We start from the raw sequence: 23,624 nt of genomic DNA, 5'->3' as shown, positions 1-23,624 counted from the left end.
AGTCATGTATGGATGTGAGAGTTGGACTGTGAAGAAAGCTGAGTGCTGAAGAATTGATGCTTTTGAACTGTGGTGTTGGAGAAGACTCTTGAGAATCCCTTGGACTGCAAGGAGATCCAACCAGTGCCTTCTGAAGGAGATCAGCCCTGGGATTTCTTTGGAAGGAATGATGCTAAAGCTGAAACTCCAGTACTTTGGCCACCTCATGCGAAGAGTTGACTCATTGGAAAAGACTCTGATGCTGGGAGGGATTGGGGGCAGGAGGAGAAGGGGACGACAGAAGATGAGATGGCTGGATGGCATCACCGACTCGATGGACATGAGTCTGAGTGAACTCCGGGAGTTGGTGATGGACAGGGAGGCCTGGCGTGCTGTGATTCATGGGGTCACAAAGAGTCGGACACGACTGAGCGACTGAACTGAACTGAATGAAGGGATAAAGAGGAAATAATGTATTCTCTATCCTACAAGGAGATTATAGTCTTCTAAGGAGACAAAACTAAGATGAATAAAATTTAGAATAGAACATAATAGGGTAGCTTAGGTAAACTAGATCACAGTATTAAGTGATATTAAAATGCTTCATTTACTGTTTTTCTTCCCTCAGGTATATTGAAGCCATGGTTCATTGTGCTAGTACTCGACATCCAGCAGCAATTGTGGATGATTTACATGTCAAAGTCCTCAGGGAAGCTGTCCAAAATAGCAAGACTACCTTCTCAGAAAATGTAAGAACTTTTTGTTGAGTGAGTGTGGCAATTTGAGTATTCTTTACATGTATATAGTAGCCAAACTCAAAAAACTTGAATATACTAAAACTTTATCATTTAAATTGGAATACAGGTGGACATTTCTAAACAACCTTTATATGTCATTGGCTCTGTAAGAAATAGCATATATGACTATCAGTTCAGTTCAGTCACTCTGTCATGTCTGACTCTGCGACCTCATGAGAACCCCATGAACAGTATATGACTATACTGTGCATTAAATAAAAGTAATATATTTATTAAAATGTGGCAATTTTTCTTTTATTTTAGAAGTAGTTTAATTCCAAGCCTTTTCTGAAGAGCTTTGGTCCTAAGTGAAGGAGTGTTGTTTAGCACTGGTACATTCATTTTCTAAGAAAGCAAATCTGTTTATTATTTTGACCTTCCTCTGTGATTAGATAACTTGTATCTTAGTATTTTTGAAGTTATTTTTGTTTACCTCTGTGAATCAAGCCACTGTCTTCTGGTGTGTGGTATTTTCCTTACATTGTGGTCTGAGTCACAAAGCTACTTTCTTAGCAGTCATGTCTTAGTGCTCATCAGTGACTGTCCACTTGAATTTCAAGTTTATCTTAGTTGTATTTGGACTAGGGACCAGGGGAGGTGAAATTAAACCTATTTTTAGTGATCCAGTTATTCAGAATATATTGGCATTTCATGTGATAGGTAGTTGAGATAGAGTAGTACAAATCAAAAGAAATTTGAAAATATTCCAGCCAACAAGGAGAGCTAGTTATCAGAAACCAAATAGGTTTTCAAGTACATAGAATTTGGTGATCCTTTTAAAAAAACCTATTATTGTTATTACCATCTTTTCTGTCCCTTTTTGTGTAGGCTGATTTAGCTTTATTATGTATCACTTTTCTCAGTCTTGGGGCTGCCAGTCTGTTTCCCAGCTTTTCTAAGGTTTGGACTTTAACAGTGGGAATGCTAACCCAGATGGCAGCTAGTATATAGATAGGTATAAAGGAGCACAGTGAATAACAAGTTGCTGTTGTAGATGATGTGGAAATTATTAAAGGTCTGTGAAATAATAATACTACTTTTAATCTTTTTAGCTATCTTCTAAGCAAGATGTTAGAGGAACAAAAACTGAACACTCTACCGTAGGAATGACTAATCAAGGACAAGCACAGACAAATCCTATAATGAAGCAAGATAATGTAACAATTAAAGGTCTTCAGGCTAATGTTAGCATACCAAAGGTAAAAATTTAATATTTAAAAAAATTTTTCTGAAAGAAAATATTGTGGTGATTTTTATTCTAAACTAAATGGTGGTAGAATAAAGTGTAATATCAAATTTTTTGTTTTATTTCCTTGATCTAATGTAAGAATTAGTGTAATATAGTTTAACCTAAACAGATGTTGGTTAATATGTTACTAATATTTAAATAACATTAAATATTTAATGTTATTTAATTACCACTAACATTTATTTATATTAGTATTTAATCATTATTTTATTATTAAATAATTATTAGTATTTAATTAACATTAATTAACATTAATGTTATTTAATAAGTTAATTAAATAAAACTAAAATGTTTCATATCCACCCAGTAAGAATTTCATTATTATTTTATGAGAGTTTAAATTTATAAGCTTTGCCTTCATTATACTCTCGTACACATAGATATTCCATTCCTAACAGTAGTTTTTCATTATCCTGTATATCTTGTGTTTAAGTGGTAACATTTTACTTTTCAACTCTGAAATATGTGACATTTTGTGTGTTAGGTGAACTTATGTTTGCTGCAAGCCTCAGTAGAGGAATCTCCAAATACAGCTCCTAGTAGGAGTGTGACTCATGTTTCCTTAGTAGCACTGTGTTTTGACAGAATTGCTACACAAGTTCGTATGAACAGGTAAGAAAGAGTTTATTAACCTGAGCTGTGACTATCTTGCTGGATGTAAAAGCAAACCTTAGCTGTCTTTTCAATATATTTTGGAAAATTCTGATGTTAAAACTCAAGACTGATATTGGAATTTCAAATCTCATTTTTATATTAGCAAAGTGGGTTTTAAAAAGTTTACAGTTTTTATTTACATGTTATCAGTAAACACTGAAGAATTTTTTTATTAATATTGGTTTATTTAAAATAGTGGAATTTTTTTTTAAACTAGTTAAATATTTTTACTGAGCTATATTATATACATGTTAGCCATCATACTCTTTCTTTTTCATGAAGAGGTGTGGTTGAAGAGAGTTCAAACAGTGCAGACCCTGGTAGAACATCAAATTTTGATAGGTACGTTCATGCTACTAAGATGCAGCCTCAGTCTTCTGGATCTCTCAGATCAAATGCTGGAGTGGAAAAAGGCAAAGAGATTGCAGCCAAGTTAAACATTCATCGAGTTCATGGGCAACTGAGGGGTCTTGATACAACAGGTAGGAGTCTACAACATATTTTTTCTTTGACATGTAAGAGGATTTTGCAAAAGGAAACATAAAATATTTTCCTGTGAATATTGCTTCAGTTTTAGTATTTCATAAGAAAAGGGTATTTCTATATGAACACAGAATGTTTAACTACTGCAAAAGATAAGGTAAACTTTGGTAGGAAGATGAGTGGTATGGCCCCAAATTAGGAACTGCTTCTATCTCCCATCTGTTTGCTCATTATAGAACAGAAAGAGTATGATCTTTATAGTCTTTGCTTTCTTTTTAAAACCATTCTGTTGACATAGCTTTGTTAAAAAGGAATAATTGTGGTATCAAAAGTAGATAGTCAAATCTGTAAAATATAGTACCAATAAGAATGACAGGCATAGCTGTGGGCTTCTTAAAATACTATTTTTGAAGAATTTTCAATAAACTGAAGAAATTTTCCAGTTGACTGTTACGTGAAAAGTGGGGACCAAAGCTGGGTTTGTAAAATGATCTCTAAAGAGCTGGTAGGAAACTTAGTTCAAATGTAAACGTGTTACCTCTAGGTGGTAAATTTCCATGAATTTCTTTATCTTCTTTTTGCTTTTCTAAAAGTATTCATAAGCTGTAATCAGGGAAAGAAATTTTTAAAAAATGATAAAGTAAAAAACTTGGGATGATAATGTCCATATGGCATATTGAACACGATGAAATTATGGCAATCAATGTCTGTGATGAATTATTATATAAAATGTTAACATAAAGCAATCTTTGAGTAAAAGGTATAGTTTTCCTGGTAAGAATGTTTTTCCTAAGTCTAGGTAATTAATTTGAATAATTTTTATTTTGTAAAATCTCAAATCAGTATTTAAGATAACATGTATATCCATGGCGGATTCATTTTGATATTTGGCAAAACTAATACAATTATGTAAAGTTTAAAAATAAAATAAAATTAATTATAAATTAAAAAAAATAAAATAAAATAATGTACTATGAAGCTGAATTAGTCAGGAACTTTTTTAAGTTTAGACTTTTAGATTTTTTTTTCTATATAATCTTTTGGAAATTATCCTGTCTCTGAATAATTATTTGTTACTTATGGAATCTTCTTTTCACCTTCTTACTTTAACATGATTCTGGAACTTTTTAATTAGTATGACATTAGGCAGTGTTCAGAGAAGGCAATGGCAACCCACTCCAGTACTCTTGCCTGGCAAATCCCATGGACAGGGGAGCCTGGTAGGCTGCAGTCCATGGGGCTCCTGGGAGTTGGACATGACTGAGTGACTTCACTTTCACTTTTTACTTTCCTGCATTGGGGAAGAAAATGGCAACCCACTCCAGTGTTCTTGCCTGGAGAATCCCAGGGACAGGGGAGCCTGGTGGGCTGCTGTCTTTGGGTCGCACAGAGTCGGATACGACTGAAGCGACTTAGCAGCAGCAGGCAGTGTTGTTTTAGAAACTGGTTCGTTCATTGTTTTTTCTTTGACAGAATGCTAAGATATCTTTTAGGACAACCACTGTGTCAAATGTTTACATTATTTATTGTTTTTTAAAAATAAACCTCTGTTTTTAAAAATGGTCATTTTGTTCTCTTTTGATAATAGATATCGGTACCTGTGCCATCACTGCTATTCCTTTTGAGAAGTCCAAAGTTTTATTTACTCTTGAAGAGCTGGATGAGTTTGCTTTTGTGGATGAAACTGATCAGCAAGCTGTTCCAGATGTAACTCGAATAGGTCCCAGCCAGGAAAAATGGGGTTGGATAATGTTTGAATGTGGACTTGAAAATTTAACAATAAAAGGTAAGCTTTTTAAATTTCTGCTTTAAGGAAACAAATTGGACACAGATTGCTGAAATGTTTTGAACAGTCATGACTTTCAGTAAGCTGAATCATCATATTCAAGCAGAAAGTATGGCATCTGAGATTATTTAATAGAAGTGGGTGCCCCATCCCAATTGTGTAAGTGGATCTTTATGGAATAATCATGTGATTGAAAACTGGTAGAGCATCTAGACATACAAATCATCAATGCCTGAGCAAAGCAGTGTATAGTTCAGAAAAAATTCTTGCATAAAATATAAAACAACTTTAGGAACTTTGTGTCTTTGGAAACTGGATCTTTGATTATTAGAGTCCTGCCATGTAGGATGAAAATACTGTAAATCCTTTATTCAGTGATCAGTCAATTCAGTCAGTCAATCATGTACAACTCTTTGTGACCCCATGGACTGCAGCACATCAGGCTTTCCTGTCAATCACCAACTCACAGAGCTTGCTTATTAAACTCATGTCCATAGAGTCAGTGATGCCATCCAACCATCTTATCCTATGTCAACCCCTTCTCCTACTGCCTTCAGTCTTTCCCGGTGTCAGGATCTTTTCCACTGAGTCAGTTCTTCATATCAAGTGGCCAAAGTGTTGGAGCTTCAGCATCACTCCTTCCAATGAATATTCAGGACTGATTTCCTTTAGGATGGACTGGTTTGATCTCTTTGCGGTCCAAGGGACTCTCAAGAGTCTTCTGCAACACCACAGTTCAAAAGCATCAATTCTTCAGTGCTCAACTTTGTTTATAGTCCAACTCTCCCATCCATACATGACTACTGGAAAAACCATAGCTTTGACTAGATGGAACTTTGTCCACAAAGTAATGTCTCTGCTTTATATTATCCTAAATTTGTCATAGCTTTTCCTCCAAGGAGCAAGTGTCTTTTAATTTCAAGGCTGCAGTCACCATCTGCAGTGATTTTGGAGCCCAAGAAAATAAAGTCTGTCACTGTTTGCATTGTTTCCTCATCTGTTTACCATGAAGTGATGATTTTGAACTGTGGTGTTGGAGAAGACTCTTGAGAGTCCCTTGGACTGCAAGGAGATCCAACCAGTGCCTTCTGAAGGAGATCAGTCCTGGGATTTCTTTGGAAGGAATGATGCTAAAGCTGAAACTCCAGTACTTTGGCCCCCTCATGCGAAGAGTTGACTCATTGGAAAAGACTCTGATGCCGGGAGGGATTGGGGGCAAGAGGAGAAGGGAATGACAGAGAATGAGATGGCTGGATGGCATCACCGACTCGATGGATGTGAGTTTCAGTGAACTCCGGGAGTTGGTGATGGACAGGGAGGCCTGGCGTGCTGCGATTCATGGGGTCGCAAAGAGTCGGACACGACTGAGCGACTGATCTGATCTGATCTGATCTGATGGGACTGGATGCCATGATCTTAGTTGTCTGAATATTAAGCCAACTTTTTCACTCTTTTTTTTCACTTTCATCAAGAGGCTGTTTAGTTTTTCCTCACTTTCTGCCATAAGGGTGGTGTCATCTGTGTTTCTGAGGTTATTCATGTTTCTCCTGGCAATCTTGATTCCAGTTTGTGCTTCATCCAGCCCAGCATTTCTCATGATGTACTCTGCGTATAATTAATTAACCAGGGTGACACTATACAGCCTTGATGGACCTTCCCGATTTGGAACCAGTCTGTTGTTCCATGTCCAGTTTTAACTGTTGCTTCTTGACCTGCATGCAGATTTCTCAGGAGGCAGGACAGGTGGTCTGGTATTCCCATCTTGACGAATTTTCCACAATTTGTTGTGATCCACACAGTCAAAGGATTTCGCATAGTCAATAAAGCAGAAGTAGATGTTATTCTGGAACTCTCTTGATTTTTAATTATCCATGGATGTTGGCAATTTGATCTCTGTTCGCTCTGCCTTTTCTAAAATCCAGCTTGGACATCTGGAAGTTCACAATTCATGTACTGTTGAAGCCTGACTTGGAGAATTTGAGCATTACTTTGCTAGTATGTGAAAAGAGTGCAATTGTGTGGTAGTTTGAACATTCTTTGTCATTGGAATGAAAACTGACCTTTTCCAGTCCTGTGGCCACTGCTAAGTTTTCCAAATTTGCTGGCATATTGAGTACTGCACTTTCACAACATCATCGTTTAGGATTTGAAATAGCTCAACTGGAATTCCATCACTTCCGCTAGCTTTGTTTGTAGTGATGCTTCTAGACGCCCACTTGACTTTGCATTCCAGGTATGGCTCTAGGTGAGTAATCACACCATTGTGGTTATCTGGGTCATGAAGATCTTTTTTGTATAGTTCTGTGTATTCTTGCCCCCTCTTCTTAATATCTTCTGCTTCTGTTAGGTCCATACCATTTCTGTCCTTTATTGTGCTCATCTTTACATGAAATATTCCCTTCGTATCTCTTGATTTTTTTGAAGAGATCTCTAGTCTTTCCCATTCTATTGTTTTCCTCTATTTCTTTGCATTGATCACTGAGGAAGGCTTTCTTATCTCTCCTTGATATTGTTTGGAACTCTGTTGCCTTCAAAGGGTATATCTTTCCTTTTTTCTTTGGCTTTAGCTTCTCTTCTTTTCTCATCTATTTGTAAGGCCTTGTCAGATAACCATTTGCCTTTTTGCATTTGCTTTTCTTGGGGATGGTCTGATCATTGCTTCCTGTACAATGTCATGAACCTCCACCCACGGTTCTTCAGGCACTTTGTCTGTCAGATCTAATCCCATGAATCTATTTGTGACTTCCACTGTATAATCGTAAGGGATTTTATTTAGGTCATACCTGAATGGTTTAGTGGTTTTCCCTACTTTCTTCAATTTAAGTCTGAATTTTGCAATAAGGAGTTCATGATCTGAGCCACAGTTAACTCCCAGTCTTGTTTTTGCTGATTGTATACAGCTTCTCCATCTTTGGCTGCAAGAATACACTCAGTCTGATTTTGTTATTGACCATCTGGTGATGTCCATGTGTAGAATCTTCTCTTGTGTTTTTGGAAGAGGGTGTTTGCTATGACCAGTGCATTCTCTTGGCAAAATTCTGTTAGCCTTTGCCCTTCTTCATTTTGTACTCCAAGGCCAAATTTGCCTATTACTCAAGGTGTTTCTTGACTTCCTACTTTTGCATACTAGTCCATTATGATGAAATGGACATCTTTTTTGGGTGTTAATTCTAAAAGGTCTTGTAGGTCTTCATAGAACCATTCAGCTGCAGCTTCTTCAGCATTGGTTGAGACATAGACTTGGATTACTGGGATATTGAACGGTTTGCCTTGGAAATGAACAGAGATAATTCTTTCATTTTTGAGACTGCACAAAAGTACTGCATTTTGGACTCTTTTGTTGACTGTGAGGGCTACTCCATTTTTTTCTAAGGGCTTCTTGCCCACAGTAGTAAATATAATGGTCATCTGAATTAAATTTGCCCATTCCAGTCCATTTTAGTTCATGGATACCTAAATCGTTGATATTCACTCTTGCCATATCCTGTTGGCCACCTCCAATATACCTTGATTCATGGACCTAACATTCCAGGTTCCTATGCAATGTTGTTCTTTACAGCATCGGACTTTACTTCCATCACCAGTCACATCCACAACTGAGCGTTGTTTTTGCTTTGTCTCTGTCTCTTCATTCTTTCTAGAGTTATTTCTTCACTCTTCTCCATTAGCATATTGGGCACCTCCTGACCTCCGGAATTCATCTTTTGGATTATATCTTTTGTTTTTTCATACTGTTGATGGGGTTCTCATGGCAAGAATACTGAAGTGGTTTGCCATTTCCTTCACCATTGGACCACAATTTGTTAGAACTCTCCATCATGACCCATCCGTCTTCTGTGGCCCTACATGGCATGGAGTTAGGCAAGGCTGTGGTCCATGTGATCAGTTTGATTAGTTTTCTATGAGTGTGGTTCATTCTATCTGCCTTCTGATGGATTAGGATAAGAGGCTAAGGGAAGCTTCCTGATGAGAGAGACTGGCTGTCTACTGACTTATATTTTCTTTTACATTATTGAATATAACTTTAAAATAGGAAGGCTGAATTGTGTATAAGACTTTCAGAAATAGTCCTTTGTGTGTGCATGTGCTTAGTCGCTCCATTGTGTCTGACACTTGCAACCCCATAGACTGTAGCCTGCCAGGCTCCTCTGTCCATGGGATTCTCCAGGCAGGAATACTGGAGTGGGTTGCCATTTCCTTCTCTAGGGGATCTTCCTGACCCAGGGATTGAATTCAGGTCTCCTGCATTGCAGTCAGATTCCTTACTGACTGAGCTATAAGGGAAGCCTCAATGTAGTAGTAGTGTTTATGCCTACAATTCCTTACCTGATGACCCAATATTATATCACTTTTATATATAAGGATAACGTTTTGGTAGGAAAAAAAATCTTTATGAGGTTTTTATTTTTTTCTTTATAAAAATTGTAGAGTACAGCATTGAGATAAGACCTAATGTTTTTAATAAATAAATTCTTTCATTTGTATAGGAGGAAGACAGTCTGGTGCTGTTTTATATAATGCTTTTGGAATTATGGGTAAAGCTAATGTCACAGAAAGGGGTGGAGTGCTGACATCCAATAATTCTTCTGATTCTCCAACTGGCAGTGGCTATAATACTGATGTCTCTGATGATAATCTTCCTTGTGACCGAACAAGCCCTTCTTCAGACTTAAATGGAAATTCTGTTTCTGATGAACAAGTTGGTGAATTTCTTATAATAATAATGCTTTGGGAAAATAGAAAATTGTTTACCCAAGTCACAGTCAATTTCTGGAGTATATTTGCTTATCTTTCCATGTTGTAGATTTTGCATAAATAGTAGCCAAGGCATTTTGGTGATTATATTCTACAAGTGTAATTGCTAAAATTGCACTTATATCTGTAAAGATATAATAACATTATACTTTGCTTATGTCAAACAATTTTATTTGTTGAATTAATGGAATTTCAGAAAAGCAGAACTTTTTTTTTATCTTGTTTAAAGGATTTTAGCCAAAATCATTTTTTAAATAAACAGTTTTATTACTGGTAGTATTTCACATGTTTAAATATTTTAACATTTTTGTCAATATCTGCCTATTTTGTTTGCAAGTGTATAGAAATGAGTTCAAATGCAACTAATTATTTTTGTCATGGTATAATTTAATGATGAATATAGTAACAGCAATAATGAAAATGTTCAAAATTCTATGGACTACTGAATACTTGTACTACTACCTGATTGCTGATCTTGGGCACATTTTTTTTTTTTTAGCATCTTGTGTGTTTCTGAAATGAGTATTGTAATGATATTAACATTCTAGAGTTAGGATGATTGAAGGAGGCAGGTCATAAGAAAGACTTAGCTTGGTGTCTAGAGCATAGTAAGAACTTGGTAAATGTTGTTCTTAGACACACATACACTTCTGCTCATTTGAAGATTAGACCAATTGAAGAAGAAAGAAACTACCTTTTAACTAAGAAATATGTCTTAGTCATCCAGTATGCCTTGGTACAATCACTTCTGAACTCTAGGTCTCTGGAAATTTATTTTTGAAATGTTTATTTTGATTTGATGCATAGTAAATAGGTTTTTTAAATTTTAATTTAAAAAATTTTTCTCAATTATGAAAGTATGATAACACAATTACAGGAAACTTGGGAAATACAGAACAAGGTTGCATATGGTTCCACTATATATTATAATTATTTTTTTAAGTAGATAAATTCTTTTTTAGTTAGAGTTTCAATATCAAATTCTCATAAATTAATAGAATGAATATACAGAGAAGTAGAAGAATATAGTGTGGGCTTCCCTGGTGGCTCAGATAGTAAAGAATCTGTCTGCAATGCAGGAGACCTAGGTTCAATCCCTGGATATACAAATAGTGACATAATTTTTAAAGTTATATTCCAGTGCTATATAGGTGCTTCTCAGGTGGTGCAGTGGTAAAGAACTCACCTGCCAGTGCAGGAGACACAGGAGATGCAGGTTCAGTCCCTGGGTTAGGAAGATCCCCTGGATGATGGAATGGGCACCCACTCTAGTATTCTTGCCTAGAGAATCCCATGGAGAGAGGAGCCATGGCTTTCAGTCCATGGTGTTGCAAAGAGTCAGACACACGACAAAGCGTAAAACAAAGCTTTCACCTGATCTTCAGAATTATATTCATAACCTTTTAGATATCATCATTGAGATGTGCCATAGGCACCAAAAATTCAGTCAGTGTAAATCCAAATTTATTATTACTTTGTTTCACATGTGGTTTTAATTACTTGCTTTTTTACAAGGCCCTTTCCCTTTGTTTAAAGTTCAGATTCCTCTAGATCGTTTTCTGTATATTTGTATATTCTCAGTTGCCTGGCTCACAGCCCTTGTCTGAAACCCAAATGTATTTGAGAATTCAGATTTTTTTCTTTAAAAGAAAGATCATATGCCATAGCCCTATATTGCCCCTCCCTTCTTCCTTCTCCCTACTGGTAACAACTAGTTTGTTCTCTATATCTATGAGCCTGCTTCTTTTTTGTTATATTCACCAGTTTGTTGTATTTTTTTTAGATTCCACATATACCTAATTAAGAAGTGCAGACTATTAGTATAAAATAAGCTATAAGAATATATTACACAGCACAGGGAATAAACCAATATTTTTTGATGACTGTAAATAGAATATAGTATTCAGTCACTCAGTCATGTCTGACTCTTGTGACCACATGGACTGTAGCCCACTAGCTCCTCTGTCTGTGGGATTTCCCAGGCAAGAATACTGGAGTGGGTTGCCATTTCCTTCTCCAGGAGATCTTCCCTGACCCAGGGATTGAACCTGCATTTCTTGGGTCTCCTGCATGGGTGGGTGAGTTCTTTACCACTGTGCCACGTGAGAAGCACCTAAATTGGATATAACCCTTAAAAATCGTGTCACTATGTTGTATACCTGTAACATATAATATTGTACATCAATGAAAACAAAGAAAGAAAGTGAAGTTGCTCAGTTGTGTCCGACTCTTTGCGACCCCATGGACTGTAGCCTACCAGGCTCCTCTGTCCCTAGGATTTTCCAGGCAATAGTACTGGAGTGTATTGCCATTTCCTTCTCCAGGGGATCTTCCCAACCCAGGGCTCGAACCCAGGTCTCCTGCATTGTAGACAGACGCTTTACCGTCTGAGCCACCAGGGAAGTCCAATACTTCCATAAAAAATATATATATATAAATTAAAAGGAAGAAAATATGGCGTGTGTGAAATCTTAGATAACATTAACGTGGCATCTTGAAATATTGAATATTTTTGCAGCATGACATTAATAAAAACACCAAATAGGATAGTCTCTCACACATTCATATCAGATTTTGATGCCACATTTACAAAACAGATTTAGATTTTCAGAATGTTCTGGATGTTGGAATTGCAGATAAGGGAATGTAGACTTCTGTTTAGTGCCTGCTGACTTTAAAATTGCTATAATCTATGACCCGTATTTTTTTTTTATAACATTTAGGATTCACAGCTGTTTTGTGGATACTCTTTATTCCTAAATCATCCCACAAGCAAATGCCAACCTTTTCTTTATTTTGACCAATAATATCTAAAAGTGAATTAGAGACCTGTAAACAGATATAACAAGAAGTGGACTTTTTTTCTTTAATAATATGCTTTTTCCCTCCCTGCATTCTGAAGAGTGGTGATTACATGTTGAAAAAATATTATGCCTATTTTTTTCAATACAGGTTCAGATTAGCATATAACTAAGAATTTTCTATTGTGGAAAGTGTTACTTATTTGAACATAGACTGTAATAGTATTTCTCATGGCACTTTATTTGGAAGTTTGAAATTTCCCCTTAAAATAGAATGGAAAATAGATTGCAGTAAGAAGCAGAAGACCTTAATGCTGTCACTCGTCCTCTGATATAATAGTTGGATGATCTCTGTGCTGTGTGTGCTCAGTCGCTCCTTCGTACCTGACTCTTTGCAGCCCCATGGACTGTAGCCCGCCAGGCTCCTCTGTCCATGGGACTTCCCAAGCAGGAATTCTGGAATGTTGCCATTTGCTTCTCCAGGGGATATTCCCAACCCCGTGATCAAACTCGGGTATCGTGCATTGGCAGGTGGATTCTTAACCACTGAGCCACCAGTGAATCCCCTAAAGGGAGTTAATCCTAATTCCATGGATTTCCCTGGTAGCTCAGATGGTAAAGAGTCTGCCTCCAATGCAGGCTACAGTTCTTACCTAGAAAATGCATATGCAGGAGATCTCACATTGGTGGGAGCTGCAAAGCTAAACCTGTTTTATTTCACACTGTTATCTATAGAACTTGTTTTGATGGAAAAGTTTTGTGCTTAAAACACTCTGTGCTAGTGGTTTTAAGGGACTATACATTAATAACTTTTGGTACTCTATTTTATATAGGATGAAGGAGTTGAATCTGATGATTTGAAAAAAGATCTACCTCTAATGCCTCCACCTCCAGATTCATGTAGCATGAAGTTGACCATCAAGGAAATTTGGTTTAGTTTTGCAGCTCCAACCAATGTGAGATCTCCTGCACATGCATTTTCTAGGTAAGAAATTTTTAAAATAGATTACTATCCCTTGATTCCCCTGATTTTTTTTATTTAATTTTAAATTACTTAAATTCTGTGTCATGTATCTTTTTGGATTGTTTTTCTAATATATCTAGTATTAGGGTTGCTACTTTTTTCCCATCTTTCTTACTTCATACTTTCTGTAGACATTATTCTCAGCTTATTTAACCCTTTTTCTTTTCTAAAGTTTTATTTTAATTTTACATGTCACCCTGTTATGAGCTTTTTACTTTTTTCACCTCTAACAGACTTTTGTATTTTTCTTTCTAATTCTATCATCCTTTGCATTTCCTACTTATATATTCAGAATCTATCTGCTGGTCAGAAGGAAAAGTAATGTTGCCTAAATGAAATAGCCACAGAGTACAATGTGTATGGGAGAGTGTTTGAAATACTCTTAAAAAACATTTGTTTATATATATATTTTTTCATTTTAAAAGGCAGCTGAACCTTTTAAGCACTGCAACTCCAGCTGTTGGTGCATGGCTTGTTCCGATTGATCAACTCAAGTCATCTTTAAACAAATTAGAAACTGAGGGGACCTTGAGAATTTGTGCTGTTATGGGATGCATAATGACAGAAGCATTAGAGGTATGTCTTTCAACAATGCAAAGTGTCATACAAAGTTTATTATTGGAAATACTCCCTTATTATTTATTGTTGTTGGAAAATATCAGACCTGCAAGTTTTTAATTTTTTTTGTTTATTGTATCTTTGCTATATCCTTATAAATCTGTTGTTTTGCTTTTCTCAGAATAAAAGTGTACATTTTCCTTTAAGAAGTAAATATAACAGACTTACAAAAGTTGCCCGTTTTCTCCAAGAAAATCTTTCATGTTTGCTGTGCAATATATTACATCACTACCTTCACCAGGCAAATTACTCCATCATTGATGAAGCTACAATGGTGAGTTACTGGAATCATACGTTAGTTTTAAAAAAGCCTCTATTCTGTTGGTTACTCACTGACACACAAGGTTTGAGATGAGTATGAAAAGTCCAAAAGAGAAATTTGGTTAGAAATCCAGGCTTATAGACAAGGTTGGGCTCAGATTAATGGTTTAGGTGTTGCCAGACTGAAAGTATTAGAAGCAGTGAACATGGATGAGTCTTCTAAGAATATGTTGAGTGAGAAACTGGTCAGGGATGGATCCTCGATAAATACTGAAATGAAAGGGGCGTGGAGAGAGTGCATAGAGGTACACAAAGTGCTGAGGAGGGAAAAGGGGAGAACCAGGAAAGACCATCTTAGAGGCCAAGGTATAAAGAATTGCAAGGAAATGAGTAGTCATTAGTCATATTTCACATAAATGTTTAATAAGGACTAATTAAGAATTGAGGGAGGAATATATAACTATATGAAGAGATCCAATATATCTCTGCCCTAGAAAAGCACTATGGAAGGTAACACATCGTGGTTAAGAGCTTAGAGCTTGAGGACCTCCCTCTCCACTCCAAGCTTCTGATCAACAGAGAATACATAAGAATCTTCAGCTAAAGTAATAATCAATGTATCAGTACTGTTGATGGCCAGTCATGCTCCTGATAACCTCTAATGAAAGAATCTGGAGTAAATTATGGATTTCATAAAGGTACTTAGACCTTAGGTTAGTATAGTGCCTTCTACTACCACTCTGTGAACTGAAGACTGGGAGGTCACTGTCCAAGGTTAACTTGCCCATCGAGGCATAGGCAGAGAAATTAGAACAGAAAGAATGGCAGGAATTTCGCAGGGATGGATGCTCTGCCAGGATATGGTTTCCATGTAAGAGGAAGAAATACAAGAGACCCTCCTTCCTTGAGTCTAGGAATGAAAGGGAAGGCTAAGGAACCTGATATTCCTCAGAAAGTAAATGAGTGATTCTTGCCATCTAGTAAGTGGCTCTCTTCAGTCAGAACCATTACTCTTAACACAAAGAATTGTAGGGAAGGCGAAGGAGAGGAGTCGGGTATTTTCTCCTTTAGGCTAAATCTAAAACAGGCAAGTTTTCTTTCTTAAAATTATCACTGTGGAATAAAATATATTCTAAATGTTGTAATTGTTACTGATAATATATTGTTTCAAAACAGTTACAAATCCTTTGTCTACCATTTAACTATAATAATTTGTAAAAATAGAGGTAGTTATCTAATTTTTGAAGGAAATATTTTTGTTTCCTCTTTGCTGAATGAATATTCCAGGTGGCACAAAATACATTTAATTCTTCAGTTGATCAAAACAGGTGAAGTGCATTGAATGCTTCTTACAGGGAATCCCACTTTTATACCCCATGTTTAGCCTCTTACTTACCTGGTACAGTCCGTAGCATTGCACAGAGTCAGACACAACTAAGTGACTTAACACACATACACATATGCTGTGTTGTTTATTATGGAAAGATGCAACTTTGTGTTTAGAGAGTGAGTTCTGTCATCAGTTTGAAATGGTGACTCCATTGGGTAAACCTGGACAAATGACTAAACATATAAATTCTCGTTTCCTCATCTCTGAATGGGAGCTATGAGATTTAAATGAATAAATGCATATAGAACACTAAATAGTAATTATTATTGTTACACTAAGATGACTCCTTACCATGTCGTTGTTGTCACAGAGTGATGGCCTTCCTGCTCTGGTAACTTTAAAGAAAGGTTTGGTTGCACTGGCAAGGCAGTGGATGAAGTTTATTGTGGTAACACCAGCCTTTAAAGGAGTTAGTTTACATCGACCTGCTCAGTCCCTGAAACCTCAGTCAGCTGTGGACCATGAACATGAAGATGGGCTTGGGCTGGACAATGGAGGTGGTCTTCAAAGTGATACCAGTGCTGATGGAGCAGAATTTGAATTTGATGCAGGTAATTCTGTAAATATTTTGGTTGGCTATTATGTACTTGGAACCTAATACTTTTGATATTTTAATATGCTTTGTCCCAAATTTGAAAATATCATGGCTTAATTATATAAGTCTGATTTGTGTTGGTCCAAATAAATGGTGATGATGTTGGAATCTTTATGTACATTTCACTTTGAAGTTTAATTTTGTGAAATGCAATAGAAATACAGAGAAATTCTCCTAATCTATCTAGTACAATTAAGAGACATCTTTGTATAACTAGACTATTTTGAGTGAAACACATGAATTTTTTGAAATTTATGTTTCTATTTATCAAACTCCCTATGCCAGTCTTTTGTAGATTTGATTTTTACCTGGTGGTTTGATTCTGAATTTGTGTAATGTTTAGAGGTATGCATTCAGCCTATAATTCTGTCATTATTATTATGACTGCAGGACAGAGGCAGTAGATAATGCATTTCAGAAATACTTGCATACTTTAATGCTTTTTCAGAGTAATTTTTATTATTATCATGATATATAATATTCAATGGAAATTTATCTTACAATATTTTGAAAAAATATTAAAAGTACTATGGAAAAGGACAGTAATCTTAAAATTAGAGCTTTCTGAACATTGATATATATTACTTTACCAAGCTTTAAAAAAATTTCTTTTAAACTTCGTATTTAACGACTAAGTATGTTATGAGTAATAGGCTGGATTTTTGTTATTTTGAAAAATTTCAAGTCTAAACAAAAATTGAAAAAAATAGTGCAGAAATATTCTTTCTAATTGTGTGCAGATACCTAGGTTAATTTGTGAACATTTTGTACTTTCTTCAGTATAGTTGAATTGGTTTTTAATCTCTGTGCCATTTGGGAGAAATATGTGAAAGATTAGAAGCTGTTTGTTCCTTTCTTGAGATTGAGTGAAACGATTGGGGTTAAAAGAATAAAAGAAAGAAGAATGAATATTATAGCAGAATCCATAATTTTCAAGAAATACAAAGAATTGAGTTTTGCTATACCACCAGGAACATTGGAGTGTTTCAAGATGTTTCAAGACTATATGATAATCTATAGCCCACTTATTCTTTTGTACTGTTTCAGCCACAGTCAGTGAACACACAATGCTACTGGAGGGAACAGCCAACCGGCCTCCACCTGGTAGCTCTGGACCTGTAACTGGAGCTGAGATAATGAGGAAGCTTTCTAAGACTCATACGCATAGTGACTCTGCATTAAAAATAAAGGTACATTGTTGCTGTCTTTGTTAGAGTTATTTCAATTTACAGAGAAGACCTAAGCTTTTGTTATCTCAAATGTAAATATCAGGTATTCACCCTAAATATCTAAATAGTGCTTTTATGTTGAGATTAACATACTTAGTAACTTATAGTTTACACATTTCAAAGAAAATTATATTAACAATCAGTAATTAATATTGAACGAGGACTCCTTTAATTACCAAGCCTTAGGGCTGTCTTTTCAATTTATTGACTGCTGTATTCAATAAAAGGACTTCCCTGTAGCTCAAACAGTAAATATATCTGCTATGCAGGACACCAGGGTTTGATCCCTGCATTGGGAAGTTCCTATGGAGAAGGGAATGGCAATCCACTCCAGTAGCCTTGCCTGGAGAATTCCATGGACAGAGAAGCCTGGCAGGCTATAATCCGTGGGATTGCAAAGAGTCGGACATGACTGAGTAGCTAACGCACACATGCACACGTATTCAATAAAAAACAGTGTTGAATATGGGTGTACCTATGGCTGATTTTTGTTGATGTATGACAAAAAAACACAAAATTCTGTAATGGGAATAAATATCCTTCAATTAAAAAAATAAAGTGGAAGAAATTTTTTAAATGTTGATCAGCTTATAATTATTAGTTTTAATGACAAGTCTTACTGGTAGTGCATGATCAATATAGAGTTTAAATAGTTAATAAAATTAAATAGTTAATAAAGTTAAATAGTGTATGTTGTTGAACATGTGAGAAAAGAGACATTTTCATTCATACTAGTACTGGGTGGGAGTGTAAACTGGCATAACCTCTTTGAAGAGCAATTTGTCAATTTTTAATTGTAAAATTTTAAACATAATGCCTTTTAACCCGAATGCTCAAAGACATATGTCCAAGAATGTTCTTTACAACACTGTTTATAATAGGAAAATAATGGAATCAACAAATAACTTGAGAACTAATAAATAATGTACCTTCATATGGATGCATATTATGAAGACTTCAAAAAGATAGAGTAGATCTCTAAATGGACATGGAATGATCACCAAAGCACATTGATTCAAGTAAAAATAAGGTATAGGACAATATATATATATCTCTGTTAAAAAGGATAAATATGTATATGTGCTTATATAGGCAAATTATTTATAGAAGGATAGATAAGAAATAGTTAAGAGGACTTTGGGGCAAGGGATCTAGTAGACTGGAGTTCAGGAGATGCTTTTTATTGGCTAGTCTTTGTGCTTTTGAAAGTTTTATTCTGTGTAAGCATTGTTCTTATAATGAAAACATTTAATGACAGTTTGATATACATTTTTTAAAGTTTGGGCTATAAGGCTTATTCTGTTTCTGCAATATAGTTACAAGCCTGGGACACTTTAAATTCTCAACCCCTTAATCTGTCTTAGAATTACTCCTTTTAAAAAAATTATTTATTTTTAATTGGAAGATCATTGCTTTACAATGTTATGTTGGTTTCTGCCATATATAATTTGAATCAGCCATAGGTATACACATGTGCCCTAGAATTATTCCTGGTTTATGATCTTTCCAAAGGCTCTGATCATATTACTATTAATGCTGTTCTCAGAAAGTTTTTGAATATTCTTTTGTTTATGGATTATGAAAATCCAAAGAATTGAAATTTAAAAGTACTTTGTTTCAGATCTCCACTCATTAGGATATTTCTGTCTGCATGGTCTTTCTTTGTACTGTTTTAAACTGATCTGGAATTCCAGTCTTAAATGTGACAGATCAGATAGAGATTGGTCAATTGTGTAACTTTTGATTTTTGTTAATTTTCTTCAGAGAATTGCTGAAAATTCTTTTTGCATATTAGAGCTTTACATAGAATCAGGTCTTAGCACAGAGATTTATTATCAGAATATTAAGAAGGGTGGTATAGTATGAAGAATTATGGGTCTTGATACTAGATTCCCACTTCAGATTTTAAAGGGAGTTGTAGCTATGAGTGTGCTCAGTTTTGTCTGACTGTTTGTGACGCATGGACTGTAGCCCGATGGACTTCTCTGTCCATGGAATTTTCCAGGCAAGAAAACTGGAGCAGGTTGCCATTTCCTATTCTAGGGGATCTTGCCGACCCAGGAATCAAGCCCCTGTCTCTTGTGTCTCCTGCACTGCAGGCAGATTCTTTACCACTGAGCCACCAGGGAAGCCCCCAAAGGGAGGTTGCTGCTGCTGCTAAGTCGCTTCAGTCGTGTTCGACTCTGTGTGACCCCATAGACAGCAGCCCACCAGGCTCCCCCGTCCCTGGGATTCTCCAGGCAAGAACACTGGAGTGGGTTGCCATTTCCTTCTCCAATGCAGGAAAGTGAAAAGTGAAAGTGAAGTCGCTCAGTCGTGTCCAACTCTTAGGGACCCCATGGACTGCAGCCCACCAGGCTCCTCCATCCGGGATTTTCCAGGCAAGAGTACTGGAGTGGGGTGCCATTGCCTTCTCCGCAAAGGGAGGTTAATCATTGTTAAAATTAAGTGAATGATACTAAATATTGTCCTTTGCATTGTACTGTAGAGGTTTAAAACATTATTACATACATTTGAGATTCACTGCAATTCTAGTAGACACAAACTGTTTAGACACTGTTGTATTAATGTGAATAATATAGTAATAAAAACAGTGAGTCATTGTGGTTATCCATAGTCTTTTTTATGTGCATAAGAAAGAGCCCCATGTTGTTCTCTCTGTAGGGCATTCATCCTTACCATTCTCTGAGCTATACCAGTGGTGACACTGCCACAGATTCTCCAGTGCATGTGGGACGTGCAGGAGTACCAGTTAAGGAGAGTCCAAGGAAGGAAAGCCTACTCAGCTACCTGACTGGAAGTTTTCCAAGCTTGCACAACCTTCTGGAAGGGACCCCTCAGAGAAGTAGTGCAGCAGTGAAAAGTAGCTCCCTGACGAGAACAGGTATATCCTTAGTTCTGACAATTATCAGTTTACTTCTGTGGGAGATTTAAACAAAACAAAAAAAAATGGGACTTATGTTTATTCAGATATATATTTTGGATGCATACCTAGTCTTTTGTATGACAACTTATCTTTGAGAATGTTTTTTGGGAAGCTCTTCTGTTTAATTTGTTGGTGTCTCTTAGTTTGCATTTTTAAATTGTAGCATTTGCTGTTACTCTCAACCTAGGCATGGTGTGTAATGCTGTCTAGACCAGCCAAGAGTGAATATTCTCATTATAGTCTAAGTAAATTATTTATTAATGCCTTAATATCCAAATGCCAAGAGTATGTAGTGAGTTTTAAAGACATATGCAAAAGGAAGATAATTTAACCTGAGTTTTTAAAAATGATTACATAAATCACATTTTCTGCTCCTTAGTACATAAGTAATGCTATACTCAGTAAAACTTTATTTTCAGGAAACACAATGGCCTCTGATATGTTATCTGAACACCCCTTGTTATCTGAGCCATCATCTGTGAGTTTCTATAACTGGATGTCAAATGCTGTGGGTAACCGAGGAAGTGTGGTACAGGAGTCTCCTGTCACAAAATCAGGACACAATAGTCTCCCAACAGGTATTGAGCTATCATGTTATTTTACTTAACTGTCTAAGGGGTGCATGTAAAGTTTTAGTAAATCCTATTTTTCAAAGGATGGTTAAAAATATCTCAAAGGTTTAAGTTTACCATGTAGTTGAAATCATCCCATTTACCTTTGATAATATTGCAGTTGAGAGAGTCATAAGCAGTAGCTCAGTGTTCTTGTGGAAAGGAAAATATGTCAAATGTGAGATATATAATTTAAAAAGTTTAAAATTTCCATTTAATGTGTCTGGTTTAATTTTCAAAGTACCAAAAGGAGATAAATGAAAAAATGCAAAGTATAATGACGATATCATGTACCTATAATATAGAAAATACTTTCAGCTTATCCAGAGTCCTCTGCAGAGTAATAACAAACATTTTTCTCTGGTGGCTTAGAAGGTAAAAAACCCGCCTCCAATGCAGGAGACCTGTGTTCAGTCCCTGGGTTGGGAAGATCCATTGGAGGAGGGCATGACAACCCACTCCAGTATTCTTGCCTTGGAGAATCCCCAAGGAGAGCGGAGCCTGATAGGCTACAGTCCATGGGGTCGCAAAGACTTGAACATAATAGAGCAACTAAGAACAGCAGTACATACTCTTTATAGTTACTTAAATATTTAATTAAATCTAAAGAAGTACTAAAAGCAATAAAGGAAGATTCTTGCCCTCAAGGAGGGAAACAAATAAGGAAAATTTATTAATTTTAAAGGGGTCTTTATCTTCCCTTGTGGCTCAGATGGTAAAGTGTCTGCCTACAATGCGGGAGACCCGGGTTCGATCCCTGGGTCGGGAAGTTCCCCTGGAGAAGGAAATGGCACCCCACTCCAGTATTCTTGCCTGAAAAAACCCCATGGATGGAGGAGCCCGGTAGGCTACAGTCCATGAGGTCGCAAAGAGTCAGGCACGACTGAGCGACTTCACTTCACTTTATAAGTAGCGGGAAAACAGGCAGAGAATTCACAAAGAAATACTGGTGGCTATTTCCAATAACATAAATGGAGTCAGTCCTTTCCTATCGTTTTCTATTTTTCTCTTATTTTTCCAAATTTCCTATATGTATGTATTATTTTATTGTCAAAGTGTGTATATATTTTTTAAAAGAATATGTGAAGTAGCCTTTGTTCCTAGTTACTTTGGGCAGCTGAAATTAATCTGTGTAACATCTGTTTGGATCACTTTTAAATTCTATTCAGACAAAAATATGAAATTATGAAAAGTGACTGATAAATGACTACTCAGTACGTTTTATTTTTTGGCCATTGTGTGGACCACATTTGAATCTGCAACCAATTCTAGTTCTGACTCTAGACGTGCAGACATGTACTAATTTCTAGTATTGGCCCTTGATTGAAGGAGATAGAAGGCTGGTTCTTCCACCAGCTCTCAGCACTTTCCTGCAGCTAATCTCACTACTACAGAGTTTAAATTTCAGGAGAGCCTAAAGGAACATTTCGTCTCTATCACAAATCCTTTGCCTGACAAGTTAACAGATAACAGAGTACAGAAGAAAGAAGTAGTGCCATTTTATTTTTGTTTTACCTTGAGAAATAATAGGAAGAAAATTAGATGTGGGGATTCTGTGACACTTGTGGTTTTTGCCATATAACCGTGCTCCTATCTATAATCTTGTTCCTCTGTGCAAAGCTAATGGGATATCAAATGCTTTTCAAAGTTCTTCCAGCCCTATAGTTTTATATTTTGGACTGACTGGCTCTAATACATACTTCATGTATGAAGATGAGTGATATTATTCTGAAAATACAGTTTAATTTCACTTTTTATTAGGGTCTGTAAAATAACCTGAAAATGTGGTTTTTTGCCTTCTCAATTTAAATGGTCTGGTAATACAATTATAATACAAGTTTCATAAGTTTACTTTGCTGTATCCCTTTATGTTCTTTTCATTTCCCAAGAATTTAGAATTTATTTTTGAATACTTACTCTTTTAGGTGTTGCACCCAATCTTCCTACAATACCCTCAGCCTCAGATTTCAACACCGTCTTGTCTAGTGACCAGAATACTTTGGACGGGACACATTCTCAGCATAGCACTAGTCAGGATGATGTGGCAGGTGTAGAAGAAGCCAACCAAGGTTTTCCTGCTGTACAGCTTGCTGATGCTCAGGTGAGCCACTCCATTTTTCCCTAACTATAGTGACTGTGTATTAGGCAGTACTTAGCAGTTGGAACCATCAAGTGTGTGCACCGTGGAATTCCATTGAAAATCTTTTTCCTTGCCTATCTGCCTAAAGCCTTCATGTAAAAAGGAGGAGCCTTTAAAAAGTACATGCTGCTGCTGCTGCTGCTTCTGCTAAATCGCTTCAGTCATGTCTGACTCTATGCGACCCCACAGACAGCAGCCCACCAGACTCCTTCATCCCTGGGATTCTCCAGGCAAGAACACTGGAGTGGGTTGCCATTTCCTTCCCCAATGCAGGAAAGTGAAAAGTGAAAGTGAAGTTGCCCAGTCCTCTCCGGCTCTTAGCGACC

The 23,624-nt window shown here is 36.4% G+C and overlaps 1 protein-coding gene across 4 annotated transcripts in view; it reads left to right on the top strand.

Annotated features, from left to right (window-relative positions):
* The window catches only part of KIAA1109 (KIAA1109 ortholog), a 195,544-nt gene that overhangs the window by 92,163 nt on the left and 79,757 nt on the right, over positions 1-23,624 (top strand). For all 4 annotated transcript variants that reach the window (XM_010860282.1, XM_010860283.1, XM_010860280.1 and 1 more), the window contains exons 32-45: positions 608-728; positions 1,829-1,975; positions 2,510-2,637; positions 2,962-3,161; positions 4,751-4,948; positions 9,436-9,647; positions 13,338-13,489; positions 13,954-14,104; positions 14,268-14,420; positions 16,108-16,348; positions 17,440-17,582; positions 20,286-20,505; positions 20,967-21,125; positions 23,084-23,259. In XM_010860282.1, coding sequence (XP_010858584.1) covers positions 608-728; positions 1,829-1,975; positions 2,510-2,637; positions 2,962-3,161; positions 4,751-4,948; positions 9,436-9,647; positions 13,338-13,489; positions 13,954-14,104; positions 14,268-14,420; positions 16,108-16,348; positions 17,440-17,582; positions 20,286-20,505; positions 20,967-21,125; positions 23,084-23,259 — 2,401 coding nt within the window. The remainder of the gene's footprint in view (positions 1-607; positions 729-1,828; positions 1,976-2,509; positions 2,638-2,961; positions 3,162-4,750; positions 4,949-9,435; positions 9,648-13,337; positions 13,490-13,953; positions 14,105-14,267; positions 14,421-16,107; positions 16,349-17,439; positions 17,583-20,285; positions 20,506-20,966; positions 21,126-23,083; positions 23,260-23,624) is intronic.

The sequence above is a fragment of the Bison bison genome, unplaced genomic scaffold (assembly GCF_000754665.1).
Source record: "Bison bison bison isolate TAMUID 2011002044 unplaced genomic scaffold, Bison_UMD1.0 scf7180017864465, whole genome shotgun sequence".
Classification (NCBI taxonomy): Eukaryota; Metazoa; Chordata; class Mammalia; order Artiodactyla; family Bovidae; genus Bison; species Bison bison.
The sequence above is the reverse complement of the archived record's forward strand: the minus strand, read 5'-3'. Positions and strand labels throughout refer to the sequence as shown.